Source organism: Diadema setosum, chromosome 5 (assembly GCF_964275005.1).
Source record: "Diadema setosum chromosome 5, eeDiaSeto1, whole genome shotgun sequence".
In the NCBI taxonomy this organism is placed as follows: domain Eukaryota; kingdom Metazoa; phylum Echinodermata; class Echinoidea; order Diadematoida; family Diadematidae; genus Diadema; species Diadema setosum.
In genome coordinates this window covers 17,571,614-17,590,414 of record NC_092689.1, presented here as the reverse complement: position 1 = coordinate 17,590,414, position 18,801 = coordinate 17,571,614, and the positions used below count along the sequence as shown (strand labels likewise).

Here is an 18,801-nt window from a genome sequence, read left to right as displayed (position 1 = left end):
GGATGATGGGAAGGTGTTGGTTTCACTAACTGGTGTAAGGGATTTGATTTGTCTGTGTGATGTCTTGCGTGTGTTCCAGAAGGATTGTCGCACCCGACTGCCGTACATCTCTAAAGATGGCTTTGTGTTCTAACTTAATCCTTGTTTCACAGTCTTCTCCACGACCCTTATGACGCCCCACTCTCACCCCGGGCCAAAGATGCCCCTCCCACCTTTGGAAGGTGACTATATGTGCATTTATATATTCATCCTCTATAGATGCATATATATATTTATTTTTCATTTACTTCAGTGTCAGATGCCTTTACATATATGTGTGTATATATGTGATGAGAATAGTGCTGTGAAATTTGCAAATATAGACTTGGTTCAATGCAATCTTACCCCTATGTAAATGCTGCCCTGTCTGGTTGTCTGTTTTTGCTAACACATCAAATAGCTTGGTTTCCCTTACTTTTTCATACGTGTATATCCATGAAACATCATGTTTCTCTATCTTATTTTTTCTTTTTTTACGCAAATTTCTGAATTTAACTTTCAGTTTGATTTTTCTTTTTCTTGGATGCAAAAAGTGGTCTTAACCATTCATTCCACTGTTTGGAATTTCCTAATGTGTGGTATTGGTTTTAAGAAGCAAGCTTCATCAGTATGACTGTGTCAGTGGCAGAATTAACCTTGTATCTTGCTGACATGGTGATCATCACCCCTGGGTCTAATGGAATAGCCCAACATATCATGCATGTGAAATCATGATAGAAAGCCACGCTTGATTTTGGGAGGACACGGTGCATGATGTGGCTGCAAAGTTCACTTGATTTGAAAGGTCTTTATATTCCGCATAGAATCGATAATTTGTCTCTTCCGGTGTCAGCTGAACAACCAAAGTGACAAAAGTCACCCTTCATGGAAATAGTTTTGATGGCATCGAAAGCATTTTCTCTGAAAAAACAAACAAACAAGATACTTCTGATATCACCAAACTGTTGTGATGAATAATGCATCAGTTGATGCCATCAGATAGATTCAAGCTGCCATTACAAAAATTTGACTGTCATATTTTACAAATTATATATATTTTAGTATGCAGAGCTGCCAAATCTTCCCGAGTCTGGAAGGGGGCTCTCGGAAAACTGAAATTTTTCATCATGTCTTAAACTCTTTATGTGCCACATTCGCATGCCTGACTCAGTCGATGGCGTGCCAAGTTTGCATATTTTGCTGAAACGCACAATGGTCAAACCCATGGAAACTGATTGATAAATCGCCAAGTGCTGTAGTACAATCTGTGTAATGAAAGCTTCACTCGGAATTCCATGTCTGTCACATGCAAGTTTGTATTATGGGGTGATTGAATATCAACCAGTGTTCCCTTTTTTGATGTACATTTTATTAAAGTTTCTGTCATGTTTCGTGTGCAAAAGTCACGCCTTGACAATATAGTAGTTACTGATCATTTGAAAGAAAAATAATCATAAATTTGTCATAAATTTGACATTTTTCTATGACTTTGCTTTGTATGTCCAGCATAATAAAACTCTATCAAAAGTTACATGGATTTGAAAAACAGAATATTTTCCCCAAAATATGTCTACTTTGCAGTCGAGGAATAATGTGGCACACGAGGGGTTTACACCATGGAGTATAAGGAGTTAAACAATAGAATACGAAAACCTTCCTGAATTTGGTATGAGTTTGACCAATTGAGTGCATGTAATAAACAAGCATCTTCCTGATTCCTGATCTTGAATCCTCCTGATTTTGATGAGGGAATTTTGGCAGCTTTTATATGTATTCGTATATATTTATACTTTGCTTTATATGACGTGGTTAGCATCATTGGACAGTGTATTTCAAGTTCTGTATCTGTTTCTTGCCAGTTCGGTTCAGATTATCTGTGACAAGGAAGACAATTGCTTTTTGTCTGATTTCAGCATTGTTTATGAAAGTGTTGCATAAACACTGTCTTACATTTTATGTTTATTGTCACTTGGGCTTCTGCTTTCGCAGTGATTCATTCTACATTTTCAGAGAAGAAAGTCTTGTATTGAGACCAGGCTCTGTGTTCTCTTCCAGCAGTGCACTTGAAATGGAAGGGCCTCCGTCACCCGTTTCCAAGCACGATTTCTTTCCTCGGTTGGTACCAAGGCACACTGTTATTTCCTCTCTCATTTGAGCAAGTAATGGTTGCCTTTTTTGTGCTTACGTTCTCATGCCCCAGTTGCGCGCACAGCATTGCTGTCTGACGAACTCACTGGATGCAAATAGAGAACCGTTTGGTCTGTGCTCGCAGAGTTGTAACAAAAATGTAACAATTTGTCACAAAAGTAACAATTTGTTCACAGAAGTGATCTAAAGCACGGCAGGATGTCTTCATTGTTTCATCAAGCTCAAATTTGTGGCTGTAGTAGTCATACCTCGGAGTGAAGGTTTAGGTTTTCTCATTAAAAAGAAAAACAAACAGACAAATCTGTGTCTGAACTGCCAAAACTGGTAAAGTTCTGGAGAATTTGATAGATGAATGCAAAGGGGTATGTTATATTGTAAAAATTACCCATTTTGGGCATTTGGTGCACCACGATTAGATGGACTGAATGTTTTTGAATAGCGTGTGGAATATACACTAGCTGAGGCCTATAATGGAGGCATTTACTGTTGTGATGAGTGTTTACTTGTCAAGCTAATTCCAGTGTTTTTCGATGGATCCATATCGTGAATTCAAATTCATGTTGGATTTTAGGGTCGATCAAGTCCCCTTCAAGATACAAAATGTGCACAGACTATCGTTTGGTCTAGCCAGTGACTCACTGTGAAGACTGCAGTGCATAAATTCGCAGTAACTCTTGCTTTATCTCAGTTATGTCTTACTTTTCGTATCATTTCCTTTGCGCGAGCAGTGGTTAGCTGCCAAAAAGTGTTTTCTTCTTTATTATTTTATTCCTTTCAATGTGCATCAACATATCTTCAGTTCTGATCTATATATTCCCTCGTCATTTCTTTTTAAAAGTTTCCAATTCTTGTAGCTATGCAGCTTTGTCATGTTAATTTATCATCTGCTTATCTCATTGACATAAACTGTCTGTTGTGTAGCTGGTTTTTCCATTCTTCTTTCATCTCTTGCCTTCTCAAATGAAGATTTACCCCGACAAGTAAGGTTTTAAATAAAGCTGCAAACGAGCAGCTCAGTAAAGATCACAAGAAATATAAATGAAACAGTGGTGACCAAATGAATACTGATCGAGTGTCATACAGTCAGCAGTTTCATAGCCAAATGTATAGACATTTGGCTATGACTTCTGTGCTTGGCATCTCATATGATTTGTACACATAAAGCAAAACTTTCACTTATTTTTTCTGAAATGGTTTATAAGGAATCATGATAACTTAGTTCCAAGATTTCCCAAATTGTGGGATTTTTTTTTCTCTTCAAACCAGTTGATTTATCAACAGCGGTGACAAATGAAATGTCTGTCTCAGAAATAGTGGCAATTGTTGAAAATACTTCTGAAGTGAATTTTCAGCCCTTCCATCATGGTATGCTGTATGAATGTTCCTATTTAAGAGGAGAAAAAAAAAAATCAGATTTGTTTTCATTGTTTTGTTGTTTTACCTTCTTAGTTTCCATCAGCAATAACCTGTCTTGTTTAAAGGAAATTCTCCTTATACCTTAACACATCTCTTCCTCCGTCTTTCCATGTTAAAAATTACATTCTTTCTCCCTGCCTTCATTCATACTTACATTGCACGTTTCCCTCAACTAGGGTTTTCCCCAACTAGGGTTTTCCCCTCCTAACGTCCCTCATTCTGCCTATGCTTGTTCTTCTTGCTAATCTGTAGTGAAAGCTGTTTTGTTCTTCTCTGTGCATTACATCTAGTGACCTGCTTCAAGCAGCCCCCATGTATCTTAAAGGGGATGGCTAGTAACCGATCAGTGGGAATCAGTGGGAATGCTGAGGGATGATTGTTCCAATCCTTATGGGATTCATTTAAGAGTACATTATATATCTACTGTTGTGTGAAAATTATTTGCTTCAGAACGGTCTCGTATTCAAGTAATGTGCAGATTAATGCCCCGTCACTGACCAGGGACGCTTACCTGGAAGCATTAAACTGCACATTACTTGAATATGAGACCATTCTGAAGCAAATAACTTTCACAGAAGAATAGATATATAATGTACTCTTAAATGAATCCCACAAGGATTGGAACAATCATCCCTCAGCATTCCCACTGATTCCCACTGATCAGTTACTAGCCATCCCCTTTAAGAAACATGAAATTTCTCCTCCAATGTAGAGAAGAGTCCCTTTTTCTTCATGTAACAGACAAACAAATGAAAGATGCTTATCAATGAAGGATTGTTATTCACATGTGCTGATGTCATTATGTTCAGTATGTAGGCTGGGGGGGGGGGGGGGTGGGTTGTGATTACCTGTGCTTTTGCTTTGATATTCAAAGTGTTAGTGCAGCATGCCTTGTTACATGCTTCCGCTGGATAATGCTGGACTGTAATGGCTCTCGCTGCTGCTTCTGCTACCATTGTATGTCTACTCGTATTGCTCGTGGCTTTAAATAAAGGAAGAGAAATCAGAAAAGAAAGGAAAAACATCAATACAGAAAGAGAAATTGTTGCCGATCCATATCTTACGGTTGCTCCTGCCAAGTTTCCAGATATGCCGACTTTTCTCTTTCTGCCTCTCCTACATATTCAGATTACAAATGTCACTGGGCAACTTTTTTTTTTCTCTCTCTCTCTTTTCCATACTATCTAGCCTATTTTAATGAAATCCACTTATCATTGTTGTCGCTGTTAATATTTTTTTTCCCCATGGCTTTTGCATATTTTTGAATTGGATTTTCCACGAATATACCAGCATGTCTGTGTTTGTGTTTGTGTTTATGTTTGTGTTTGTTTCTTGTTACATCTGTGGCAAATTCTATCCATTTCTTTTTTCTGTTTTTACTTTTTCTTTTTTTTTTTTCATGGGTATCTCAGAGAGATCCTGTTACCCATATAATGTATATACCCATGTAATGTATATAATTTATAACATCATAGAAAAAACTTACATTGCTGTCATGATCAGTGATATTTTTGCCAAGCATACATAGTAGGAGCTAAATATTTTCATGGAGATAATGATGCATGGAACATGCAGTGTCAATCATCAAGTCACGTGGCATTACTCTTGAATTTTACAACATCATGCATTCATGACTATTTGATTGAACTGTGTTGGGGATTTCTTTATTCATAACATATTTACGGTATTCCATAGATGAATTAATCTTCTTCTTTGTGTCATTTTTTAATTACAAAGTGAGCATCTAAAACTAACCAGTGATTAGAGGCAGTTACATGTAGTTTTAATCATGTCAAATTTGGCATTGCATCATATGTGCTCTCTCATTCCAATATTACTATATTTTTTTTCTGTGGAAATGCCTTTCTTTTGTACATATTATTGTTTTATTTTGCTATGTATTATCTAACAAAATAACAAGATGTATGATTTCCAGCTTCTCATGGAAGAAAAAAGAACTACCCAACATTATTGCATGATCAGTGCATAAAGGGCAATGCTTTCTCATTTCCCCAACCTTGGATTGAAATATCTCACGTGAGCATTGGGGCTTTCAGGGTGCACTGCTGAGATTTTTTTGATTTTTTTGATTTTTTTTTTTTTTTTTTTGGGGGGGGGGGGCGAGGTGGTTTATGGATTCCTTTTGGTTAGTAGTTTTATTTAATAGTAATTGTTATTTTTTCTGTCTTTGTCTGAAGTGTGGATGCACTGATGTACATAAAGTCTGTGGTCATTCTCAATCAGTGTATCACATATCGTTGATGCGGTTGTTGAAATGCAATATTCTTCTTTTTAATAGTTTTTGTTTTTGGCCACTGTGTGTAGACTAGGTTACCTGAATGTGGTCCCATGTAATACTCTCCCAAGCAGGTAGCTTGCATTCTATTCTTGTGTTTAATTGTGCCACTCTACTTTCCCAAGCCCTCTTTGCTGCATTGACTCAAGTATGGAATGCTTCTGTCACAAGCAAGCACTGCATGGCAAAAGAACAGAAAACAAACAAACAGCAGGCATAGCTTTGATGTTGAACAAGTAAAAGCACTTGTTGTTTCCGTGGGTAGTTCGATAGTTGTACAATACCTTCAACAAGCCCTTTCATCACTGCATTATCTATGGTGGGACTGTGAGAGTAGCTACACAATTTAACTTTACCTCCTTTGCAGGCTGTTCCTCGGATAGTTAATCTGTTCTCTTCTCCCCCTTATCACCACATCTCTGATTGCAAAGTTACCAGAGAGATTTGTCCTCCATTGTATTGCACACAGAAAAAAAAGTAAACGATTAAGTTAGAAATGTTACTCATACTTAAAAAACTGTAGCAAAAGTATGAGAACACATTTTTATTTTTGTTAATGCAAGGTTATGAAGACAAATATCTCTTCAACGAGTATAGATATATTTAATCTGCATATGAATCACCCATGGACTGCTACTCAAGTGACATGGAGGGTGCATGACAAAAAAAAAAGAAAAAAGAAAAAAGAGATAGCCAATGTTCATATGATATGGCTGTGGTATGCCCTGTGAAACTTTATGCTGAAGCTGATCGTAACTTTCTTAGTGATGAACCGAAATCATTCACTTTTCTTCAAGCTGGTACTGCTAATTTCTGTTTTCTTTTGATATAACTATTACCCAGTTGATGATCTTCATGTTGACTTTCAAAGTGCTTCAAGCAGCTAATACTGAGTGTGTATGAAACAAAATAAAAAGTGTTTAAACTTTTGATAGAAACGAGTGTAAGGCATACCAGTTAAAATGCTCTTAGCAACATGTCACGTGCGTATATCTGGTTATGGTTTGTGATCAAGCTAATATTTCTGAACTTCAGTTTGTTGGTTGGTTTAACAAAGAATGATAAGATTGAACATCATTTAATAGCCAATATGGGACACTTTCAGTACCCTGTTCAGCTTTTGAATAATGCTCTCTTTTAATTATTTGTTCAGCATTCTAACTTTGCAGGCCTCATGCAAATATATTTATATATTAACAAATAACACAAAATAAGCAGACCTTCATTTTTTTAACAAGTTTGCTATCCTGAATTACATGTCAGACATTAAAAATAATCAGTATGCAATCATTTACACATATCCATTTGCATTCTAAGAATGCTTCATTGAAGTTGACATGTATTATCTTCATGTACTGAAATTGTTTTGATTTTGCAGACTTGTGCTATAAATAATTCATGTCATATCTATCCAGATATACATTAAATCTCATGAAGCCATTTCCATACATCCATTGGTATTAATCATGACCAAACAATTCTGACCATGGCATAGCGAAAACACATTTCGAGCAGTAATTTTATGCAATCCCCGTTTTTTACATGTGTTCTGATATTGTTTATTCATACACAACTTTCATAGACAAAGGCATAAGATCTCTGGCTGCCAAAAACACTGCACATCATATCAAGGATGACATCAGTATTGGAATGCACGATTTATGGACACTTTATCACTTTCTTCCTTTTTTATTTCTTTGTCTTTTTTTTTTTGCCATTGGTCTGTTTTCAGTTCCAGTAAGCGGTCAGAGAATTCTTTGGACGAAGAGGACAGCGTAGCAGCCATCAAGCAACTGACCAGACAGGTGCGCTCGCTCAAGCAGAAAATCAAGCAGTACGAGGAGGAGTTTGAGCGCCAGTACAATGCAAAGGTTAGCAAAGATGTATGCATATATTATATCACTTTGAGAAACAGGAGATAATTTACATCATTTTCATCAAAGTCAAAGCCACACAGCTGTAATTCTTTTAGCCATTTTTTTTATTATTATTATCATTATGATTATCATTGTCATTCCTCTTCGTCGTATTATTATCATCATTGTTGTTATTATTATCATTGTTGTCATTATTATTATTATTATTATTATTATTATTATCATTATTATTATTATTATTATTATTATTATTATTATTATTATTATTATTATTATTGTCCCCGCCGAACGAGTTCGAGCAGGGGACTATGAAACGGGCTCCGTACGTGTGTGTGTCCGTCCGTCCGTCCGTGCGTCCGTGTGTCCGTGTGTGCGTCCGTGTGTGATCAAAATCTTCAATTTGCTACTTCTCTGTCATTTATGAGCCAATTTTGATTCTGTTTGCTTTATATGATAGCACTACATGGGAGCTTTGAAACTTCTACACAGAATTTCAGTCGTGACCTTTGACCTTGACCTTTGACCTATATTGTACATTTTACTACAAAATGCTACTCCTTCGCCATTTCTAACCCGATTTCGATTCCATTTGCTTTATATGATGGCACTAGGTGAGGGCTTCAAAACTTCTACACAGAATTTTGACCTTTGACTTCTTTGACCTTTGACCTTGATTTTTGACCTATATTGTACATTTTGCTACAAAATGCTACTCCTTCGCCATTTCTAACCCGATTTCGATTCCGTTTGCTTTATGTGATGGCACTAGGTGAGGGCTTCAAACCTTCTACATAGAATTTTGACCTTTGACTTCTTTGACCTTTGACCTTGATTTTTGACCTATATTGTACATTTTGCTGCAAAATGCTACTCCTTCGCCATTTCTAACCCGATTTCGATTCCGTTTGCTTTATGTGATGGCACTAGGTGAGGGCTTCAAAACGTTACACAGAATTTTGACCTTTGCCTTCTTTGACCTTTGACCTTGATTTTTGACCTACATTTTGCTACAAAATGCTACTCCTTCGCCATTTCTAACCCGATTTCGATTCCGTTTGCTTTATGTGATGGCACTAGGTGAGGGCTTCAAAACTTCTACACAGAATTTTGACCTTTGCCTTCTTTGACCTTTGACCTTGATTTTTGACCTGTATTGTACATTGGCTACAAAATGCTACTCCTTCGCCATTTCTAACCTGATTTCGATTCCGTTTGCTTTATGTGATGGCACTAGGTGAGGGCTTCAAAACGTTACACAGAATTTTGACCTTTGCCTTCTTTGACCTTTGACCTTGATTTTTGACCTGTATTGTACATTGGCTATAAAATGCTACTCCTTTGCCATTTCTAACCCGATTTCGATTCCGTTTACTTTATGTGATGGCACTAGGTGAGGGCTTCAAAACTTTTACACAGAATTTTGACCTTTGACTTCTTTGACCTTTGACCTTGATTTTTTACCTATATTGCACATTTTGCTACAAAATGCTACTTCCGGCGGGGACATATATTACGCACCGCGTAATTTCTACTTTTCCTTGTTGTTATTATTATTATTATTATTATTATTATTATTATCATTATTATTATTATTATTATTATTATTATTATTATTATTATTATTATTATTATTATTATTATTGTTGTTGTTGTTATTATTATTATTATTATCATCATCATCATCATCATCATCATCATCATCGTTATCATCATCATCATTGTCATTACCCACTGATGAGTGGCATATGAAATGAAGCAAAATACTGTCACATGCTGAATGACTTAAACTTATCACTTCTGCTCAATCTGCTTTCTCATCAGCCAACTCAAAACGAGAAGCTTGGACAGCCAGAAATCAAGAAGATGATTGGGGAGCTGAAAAGAGCAACCAAGCAACTCAAAGGTGGGCGGACAAACTATTAACTTCACCTCCTTTTAGTTTGACGCATATTCTCTAAACTCCTTTGAAGTCCAACAGTCTTGGGCGTAGGTTTGAATCCTGCTCGAGTATGTGTGCCCATCATTTCTTTTTCCATGGCTACTACTAAAACACTGATCTGTTTGATGCTTGTGTACATGTATGTTCAGCTGTAGGGCAATTTGTCAATCAGTTGCAATAAAGTCTTGAAAGAGGTTTATGATAAATTCACCACCAGGAGGCAAAGGTATTATTCCAATGCTATGTAAGATTCTGATGTGTTTGTTACTGTAGTGAAAAAGGCCGATACAAATACCACACAAATTTTAAATGCTGTAGTTTGTGGTGTCTATATTCATCATCGTCATTCAAATCTGCCGTGTTACAGCCTTGAAGAGTGAGGTGAGGGAAGCCAAGAACCCCCTCCACAGCACCTTGCCGGCCCGTCTCTCTGGCAACGAGATGAACGAGGAAGGCGACTCCTCCCCGGTCCACCTGGCTGGCCTCAAGGAATCCCTCAATCTGGCCCAGAAGCGGCTCCAGGAGAAGAGAATTGAGGCAAATCGCAGCTTTGACATCCACGTAAGATCATCATCTCTCTCTTGATTTGAACATGTTCTTCAATTTAACCAAATGTTGTTGATTTTATATTCGGTTTAGAATATTTCTCTCTTGTGCACGTAAAGAGCTGATGAAATTGAGAATGGATTGCGGTTTCTTTCTCTGTAGGATGTAGGTTTACCATTAGAGAATAATATTGTATGCTGCTAAGAGAATTTGCATAATATGTTCAGTGTGATGTCAGTAAGTAGAGCTACCAACTCCACAGCAGCTTACCTAGAAAACTTCAAAAGTTGTAGTTATTGACCATCAAACCAGCATTAAAAATCTTCCTGATAAGAGATTTCTTATTTAAAGCTGTGGAAGTGACAAGTGATGCAGGGGTTGATTTACTTTTCATCACTTAAGTTATTCATGCAGATTGAAGATCAGGCATTCTTTGCTCCAACTTCTGTTACTGTGAATGTGTTAATAAGGAACATTCTGGTAGGTAGAAGGTCTTCTAAACTTCCACAGCTCAGGAGTATAAAGTGAGGGCATTGCCAACTCTCCTCCCCACACTACCATCACTCACACCATTACCAACATCATTGCCAATGGCACCATTGCCACTACCACCACCATAATTACCACTCCCACCCATTACCACTACACCCACTGCCACTGCCACAACCACACTGACTGCCACCATCACAACCATTGCCACCAATACCACCACCACCCCCATTACCACCACCATTACCACCAACACCAACATCAATGTTGTCACCACCACAATTGCCACTACCCCCATTGCCACCCCCTCCCCATTACCACCACCCCACTGCCACTACAACCACTACAACCACCACCACCACCACCCTCAAAACCATCATCCATCATCACCATCACCACCACCACCACCACCACCACCATCACCATCGCCACCACTACCACGACCATTACCACCAACACCAACACCACCACCCCCACTGTCACCACTACCACCACTACCACCATCACCATCATTACAACCTTCAAGGCAGGCATGTGGGCCACGCCTCCATCATTCATTCTCTCTGCCCCCTTCATAGTTCCAAGAGCTGTATTGATAGGCCTGCTTTTTCTCTCACCCCTGTTTTCAGGAGATGACTCAGGATGAGATTAAAGAAGAGAAGGTGGCCATTCAGAAAGCATTGCTCCAGCTTGAGAGTAAATACGGCAGGCCGGTAAGATCTCACCTCAAAAAGACAAACCACCCACTGTGGAGCTGGTGCTGTCTTGATTGTGTTGGTAGAAACAGTGCTCTAAAGTTGTTGAGGACCCCTGGTAGAACAATTAACTTCACAAACATCAAACAGACATCGAGCAAAGACAAGTGCATTTTGTGTCATGTGAAGAAATTCAATTTTAGTCACTGTCCTTAACAATATGGAGAGCATCACTATGAGTGTTTTAAGTTTTATCCTCACTGAATAGCAGAGCAATAATGAGATGTTCAATATCAAATAAACAGTAAAATTATTGGATAGAGAGCCAAAATCACACTGAGTTCTCATAGACCCCAGGCTATTTCCATGGAATGGTAGACCTTCAACATGGTCATGGATGACACATGAATCATATATCACCACAATGACCAGATAGAGTTGCCCCGAAAGATGGTTTCCTGGCTTTAAAATCCTTTTTCAAATTCTCCAGATTCTGAACTTTCTATCGATTTGTTCCACCCTATACACACTGTAGAAAAAAGTAAGTTGGCAACTGTGCAAATACAGTTTTGAGAAATGTGCTTTGAAGTTAAGATGCGGTTGTGTTTGGATAGAACAGCATGTTAATTCAAACAATTATTTTAAAACAGCAGTTTATGCATTTTATAAAAGATATGGGAAGCAGGAGGTAGTTAAGGTATCAATGACATGGCATGCCATTATTGGCAAGTATTCTTAACCCGTTGAGGACGAATCCCAAGTATACTCGGGCAGGTGTCTATAGGAAATGCGTGTTGTAGCAAAATGAAACCGTCCTCAACAGGTTAATATTATCTGTTTATCAAACATGAAGATATTGATGTATTTATTCATTCAAAGCTCAAGGTATTTCACATTTTGAGAATACAGCCAAACTCTCTTTATCTAAACCCACAGACGACGAAGGCTTCCAAGGAAATCATGAAGCCCCTGTATGATCGCTATCGCACCTTGAAGAAAATCCTAAAAAAACAGGTGAGGCCAGTCAGCAGAATGCCAGCATGCATGTAGCAGTCCTCCGTTCGACTAAACTCCTTCTAATGACAGTTTTTAATCACCATGTACCTCTTCACAATCACTGTAACTTACTTATATTGTAGTTGTTTGCTGTTTTTCTCTTCTGTGTAAATAACTGTTGTTAACTTCTCCAAGTTTGCCATTTTTTCTCTTTTACTTTAGTCTCCCCAAGTAGTATTTTTCCCTCCCTCAATCTATGTCTACAGATGTTATTACCAAGTATATTGTGTTTTGTCTTCTGTCTTCTGATGAAATAGTTCCCTCTAGGAACAAGTAAAGTATGTAGGCTAATGCATGTTTAAAAAAAAAAAGGAAAAGAAAAAGAAAACATTTTCCCTGTAGCTTTTGTCACAGCTCTCAACTATCTTTGAAAGTATGCTGTTGGGGGAAAAGTCCCATACTCGTTTGTGTGCATGATGTACCCAAAACTACTTTATTAGGGCATGCAACAGTAAGCATTTGTGTTGAAGTGCTGGAGATACATGTATGAGGATTGCAAGGTAAGTCACCATCTTTCTATAGAACTGAATGTTAGCAACATGACCGGCAGTTCACTTTACATCCGATGTGAACTTGAAAGCTGTCTGCTTTACATCTCCTGTAGTCAGAAAAGAATGACTTCCGAAATGAAATCATGTTGATTGATTACATAAGATAGGAATGATCCTGTTCTTGCATAAATAATTTACTCTTTTGTGTGTTGATTTACAGTGACAGTTGTTAGGTGGAGTTGGGTTGTTTTTTTTTTTCCAGTAACATCACAGCTTCTATAGGTGGGCAAACTTTTTGTTAGTTGTATGTTTAATAATGAATGTCTACTGTTAGTATTAAGACATCCAAAGCTGTGGCTGTTGGCGGAAAACCTAGTTGAAAGTTGGATTATATTTTGTGATGAGAAGTAGTGGTAATGACTTGAAAAGTCAGGAGCAATGCCTTGTGTCTGACCATCACTTAGGATGCCAGGAGAAGTGTCCAGGAGGAGGCGACTCCGTCCGACCTCAACACGATAGAGGAACACATAGAAACCAAAGATTTCATGCCCAAGCAGATGGTGAGAACACTCTCCTAAAGTCTTGGTTCCTCCCATTGAATAGATCGTTCACACCGTTGAACAGAATGTAGCAACCAGAGAATCCATGTCAAATGAGTAGATCATTGACACCATTAAATTCTAGAAACCAGAGAATTCATGCCGAATGAAATTTTAATGGTATGAATGATCTGTTCATTGAATAGATCATTCACACCATTAAACAGTTTATAGAAACCAGAGAATTCATTCCTGATGAATAGATTGGTCACACCATGAAACAGATTGTGTAGAAACCAGATAATTCATGCCTAGTGAATAGATCGTTCACACCATTAAATTCTAGAAACCAGAGAATTCATGCCCAATGAAATTTCAATGGTGTGAATGATCTGTTCAATGAATAGATCATTCACACCATTAAACAGATTATAGAAACCAGAGAATTCATGTCTGAGCAGATGGTGAGAACTTTCTCCTGTAAAGTCTTCATTCACACCATTGACCATATTGTAGAAACCAAAGAATTCATGCCAGAGTAGATGGTGAGAACACCCTTGTAAGTCTTGGTTCCTCCCAATGAATAGATCGTTCACACCTTTAAACAGATTGTAGAAACCAGAGAATTCATGCCCAAGCAGATGGTGAGAACTTTCTCCTGTAAAGTCTTCATTCACACCATTGATCATATTGTAGAAACCAAAGAATTCATGTCAGAGTAGATGGTGAGAACACCCTTGTAAGTCTTGGTTCCTTCCAATGAATAGATCGTTCACACCTTTAAACAGATTGTAGAAACCAGAGAATTCATGCCCAAGCAGATGGTGAGAACTTTCTCCTGTAAAGTCTTCATTCACACCATTGATCATATTGTAGAAACCAAAGAATTCATGCCAGAGTAGATGGTGAGAACACCCTTGTAAGTCTTGGTTCCTCCCAATGAATAGATCGTTCACACCTTTAAACAGATTGTAGAAACCAGAGAATTCATGCCCAAGCAGATGGTGAGAACTTTCTCCTGTAAAGTCTTCATTCACACCATTGATCATATTGTAGAAACCAAAGAATTCATGCCAGAGTAGATGGTGAGAACACCCTTGTAAGTCTTGGTTCCTCCCAATGAATAGATCGTTCACACCCTTGAACAGATTATAGAAACCAGAGAATTCGTGCCCAAGCAAATGGTGAGATAACACCCTCCCTCATCTTTGTTCACACTAATGAACAGATGCCTAAGCAACTGTGTTTTTGCAAATGGCTCCAAGTCTTCATTCACACTGCCTATTCTATTTTCCATGTCAAAAAAAGAAAAAAGAAGTAAATATGATGATGCAGAACTTTCGGTGTCTTGAATTGCAAATTAGGTGTGAAATGTGATTAATTTTGGAAGTGAGTAGTTCAAACAAATATATAAGTCGGGCTTCAGTTTCTTCTCATTCCATGATGCTACTGTGTATGTAGCAAAAGCAGTTACATTTCTAATGTGTGTGTCATGTGTAGAGCTGTAATAATCAAATGTCTCAACTGACCATGTCTTGCTTTAAGCAAGAATTGAAAAGTTTGCTGTTATCAATGACAGACGTTACATTATTAACTTGCACTCATTTATAACCATCACAGCATCCTTTCAATGCACACTAGATGTTCGGACTTAACCAAATCTTGGCCTCCACCGTAACAACTTACACAATAACAACTTACATTCTAGATGATATTATTATAATAAAGTTATGATTTTAACAATTGAACAATTGAGTCGTGATAGTGACTTGGTTCAGTGGCAAGACAATGCCTGTTCAGCGGTAAGGATGTATAGTTGTTATCATGGTTGCGGTAATTGTCGGTGACTATTACTGTAGTACCTAAAAGACAGCAGACCAGAAAGGTTTCCCAGCACCACATGCAGAATGCACACAGAATATCTGTGCTAAGCTTTGAGCGTTTTCCTTTCCTCCGCAGGGCCCCGTCCACACCAAATATGATGAGGGAGAGGAGGAGGACATCTTTGGCACCGCGGAGTTCAGGGTCACCCAGATGATCTCCCCCTCGGGTCAAAGGTTGATGGGGAGGTCGCCCTCGGACCTGGACGACATCTGCCCGAGCCCCAACGACAGCGGACGGGTCGACTCTCCGTTCAGCCCATCGAGTGCCTACTTCCACGAAGCTTCTCTGTGAGTGTGGCGAATCATGCGTCGTACCTACCTTATGTTCCCAAAGCCAGGTTTCGAAATACATAAGGCAGTGCCTTCGGGCCACTAAAATTGATGTTTGACAACCAAATATCCAAACAGTCTATCTTTAGGCAACTATAAAGATTTATATAGATTGTTATGTTTCCTTTTATTTTGGATCAATACATTTCTTTTTCAGGCAACCAAAATTTCAAATTCACCAGAGAAAACAGCTAGTGTCCAGCCCTGCCTGAGCCATAATAAAGTCGATCTCTGCACTAGGCGTGACTGTCTCAAAATCAAAATCTATTTTTCATGAAAATAACATATTCCATCAACTTGATACTGACATATGTCAAGGGTAACAATTATTTCCCCTGCTTTCTGAAAGCGGTTGGTCAAGTGCTCTTTCATTATGCTAGAAAAGTGAATTTTTGTGGAATTTTCTTTATATTTTCTTTATATTGTTGTCTACACATACGTCATAACCTCTAGTAGTCTCCTCATCCAGCGGTTCCAACACCAAAACTTTGAAAATTCATAACTTTTGCATCAATTGTCCCATTTTCCTCAAACTTTCACTGATGTGTTCTACTAATGTTGCTGCTTTCACTCAATCCACATTGCTCTTTGGGTTTGGGTTCCCTTTAAAGCAAGTCTCTTCCATGTCACAAAGTTAATGTTGGGAGTATTGATGCACTGTAATACCATGACAACCTTTGGAAGATTATGACACCTTGGTTTTTTTTTTTCAGGGAGGAGCTGCTGGCGAGGCAGGACCAAGCCCAGTCGGAGAAGAGGCGGCTACGCAGGGTCCTCAAGGACTTTGAGGACAACTTCCTCCAGGAGACAGGGCAGAGAGTCCAGAAGGAGGACCGGTCCCCCATGGAGATGGAGTACAACGACTACAAGGTAAAGGCGCTGCTTATCTGAAATAAGGCAGAAAGGGTGTATCGGAGCTCCACACTAGGAGAAATGAAATTGAGAAAAATGGTTTTTAGGTTTGAGCATTTGATTTTGCTCTAAAAGCCTCGGGAATAGATTTTGAAGATGGAACTTGCCTAAGGGTTTGCTTTATACTTCAAAGATTATTGTTTAAACATTTCTTTGTTTTTCAAACTATTCATCACCAGGATTACAGTCAGTTTTCTGTTGACAAACCATTATGCCAACAAAACCTGGCAAGTGCTGCAGTAGTCTCTTCATGGTAAAAGGGTGTATATAGAGATACACACCCTTTTGCCATCAAATTTCCCCAAAAAATGTAAAAATGCCTTGATAGCTCATTCTATGTACGAAAAGAAAACTTTTCAATTAGCTAACTCTCTCCGGAGTTTAACTCCAGCACATCTGAGAGTTAGCTGAATGACAATTTTGACCTCAAAGACCCCTCAATTGGAACACATTTACAAAACCCCCATTTTACCCAGATGTGCCCCTATCACTACACGTGAGCAAGACATTAGGGGGTCATGATTACTGCTTTGGGGGTCATTTCACGGCAGTGTCTCAGATTAGCAGTGACTACATGCTGATTGATTGATTGAGATGTAAATGATGTGTTCTAATACATTTGAGTAGGCTGTATGTGAATAATTAGTTCATGTTGGTATTTCCTCTCTGCTGGAATATCCTCAGTTTCAGTCAGTGACACTGAGGTAGTTCAACAAAAGCAACAACAAAATTAAGACAGGAGAAAACTATCAACCTCACTGGTGAATTAGAAGGGATCAAGTAAATCTTGCTATTTTCAGCATGATTTTCAGCATGCTATTTTCAGCATGGCAGTATTCACACTGCCAATTGAAAAAAAAAAATCATTATTTTTATATGAGGAGTTTGATCACAAAACAGTTTCAGCACCATATTTAAACACTTCAAAGTAAGTCCACTGTCAGATAGAGCAGAATGAATCATTTCCAATGATATCTCACTTGTTACCTGACAAATTGCTGACATAAGCTTTCGATAATTGTGGATTTTTTTTTTTTTAATCATTTTTTTCCCTCAATTTGGTAAGTCTGTATTTGTAGGACTTGTGAAGATTCCAAAGATCTTATGTCAATTGTCAATAAGTTTTTGTTTCCCCCCCCCCCCCCAAAAAAAAGTCTAATGAAATAGAAATGCTCCATTTGTATAGTGATTGAGCTATATGTGCCAGTAATTGTCTGAAAAAGATGACTCTGCCGTGGACGCAAGAATCGTCACAAGTAAAATCTCATCTAGGTAAAAGAAGAAGAAATATCTTGACAGCATTTGTTGATGTGTGAATCTGCGATTCTCAGCGTGTTACTTTATATCCCGAATAATGCTTGATTGTTTGTTTCTTTTCTTCACAGCACATCAAGAAACAGCTGAAGCTCCTGAATGCCCTGATACAGAAACACCAATCACAGACATCGGCTGCTGTCACATGACCCCGACCGTCCACTCAGGACCTCCCCTTTACGTCAGAGAGGGGAAGTGATTCCACAATGAATAGATGACCTGTCTAAGATAGAGCCTGGGCATTTGTACAATATTTTTGTGTGCTTTGTAGTCCTAGCACACCTTGCTTTGTTCACTTTTTAGTTTGTGTCACATTTTAAAAGTAATTTACTCCGTCCAGAATATATATCCATACATATTTATGTCATCATTAGAGTTTCCTTTGCCAATTTTTTTTTTTTTTTTTTTTGGTCAAAATATTCTTTATAACTGAAAGTTTTGGTCACTTTTTGATAGAATATGTTAATATCTCCTCTTACATTTTGTTTGCATATTCTGATTTGAACATGCCGTATCTATTCCTCATTGGACATCCCATAAGGTCAACAATACCACCTGCTATTATAGAATCCATGCATCTGTAGCTCTCGAGTGCTAGACATTGATTTGCAGTGATCAGTTACACCCATGTGGAATACCAAACACTCTTTGAGTTTCACCAGTGTGTGGGTGGAGTCTGAATCGACGTGCTGCCAGCACAAAGGAAGCATTTCAAATCAAAACTTCACTCGTCATTTCCTGGGTTTCTTGCCTCTGCTTCCAGAAACACAACACTGTGCCAACTTTATTCACTTCATATACCATGTATTTCATGGATTTCTGATCTCCATCAAGACAAAATAGGTTCCTGCA

At 38.2% G+C, this 18,801-nt stretch overlaps 1 protein-coding gene across 1 annotated transcript in view; it reads left to right on the top strand.

The window, feature by feature from the left end:
* Nucleotides 1-18,330, top strand: part of LOC140229158 (protein FAM13A-like) — a 59,691-nt gene extending 41,361 nt beyond the window's left edge. The window contains exons 14-24 of the mRNA XM_072309425.1: nucleotides 153-221; nucleotides 2,074-2,145; nucleotides 7,611-7,749; nucleotides 9,577-9,658; nucleotides 10,062-10,255; nucleotides 11,359-11,442; nucleotides 12,361-12,438; nucleotides 13,436-13,531; nucleotides 15,470-15,681; nucleotides 16,437-16,593; nucleotides 18,021-18,330. Of these exons, the coding sequence (XP_072165526.1) occupies nucleotides 153-221; nucleotides 2,074-2,145; nucleotides 7,611-7,749; nucleotides 9,577-9,658; nucleotides 10,062-10,255; nucleotides 11,359-11,442; nucleotides 12,361-12,438; nucleotides 13,436-13,531; nucleotides 15,470-15,681; nucleotides 16,437-16,593; nucleotides 18,021-18,098 (1,261 nt within the window). The 3' untranslated portion in view covers nucleotides 18,099-18,330. The remainder of the gene's footprint in view (nucleotides 1-152; nucleotides 222-2,073; nucleotides 2,146-7,610; nucleotides 7,750-9,576; nucleotides 9,659-10,061; nucleotides 10,256-11,358; nucleotides 11,443-12,360; nucleotides 12,439-13,435; nucleotides 13,532-15,469; nucleotides 15,682-16,436; nucleotides 16,594-18,020) is intronic.
* The last annotated feature ends 471 nt before the right edge of the window (nucleotides 18,331-18,801 follow it).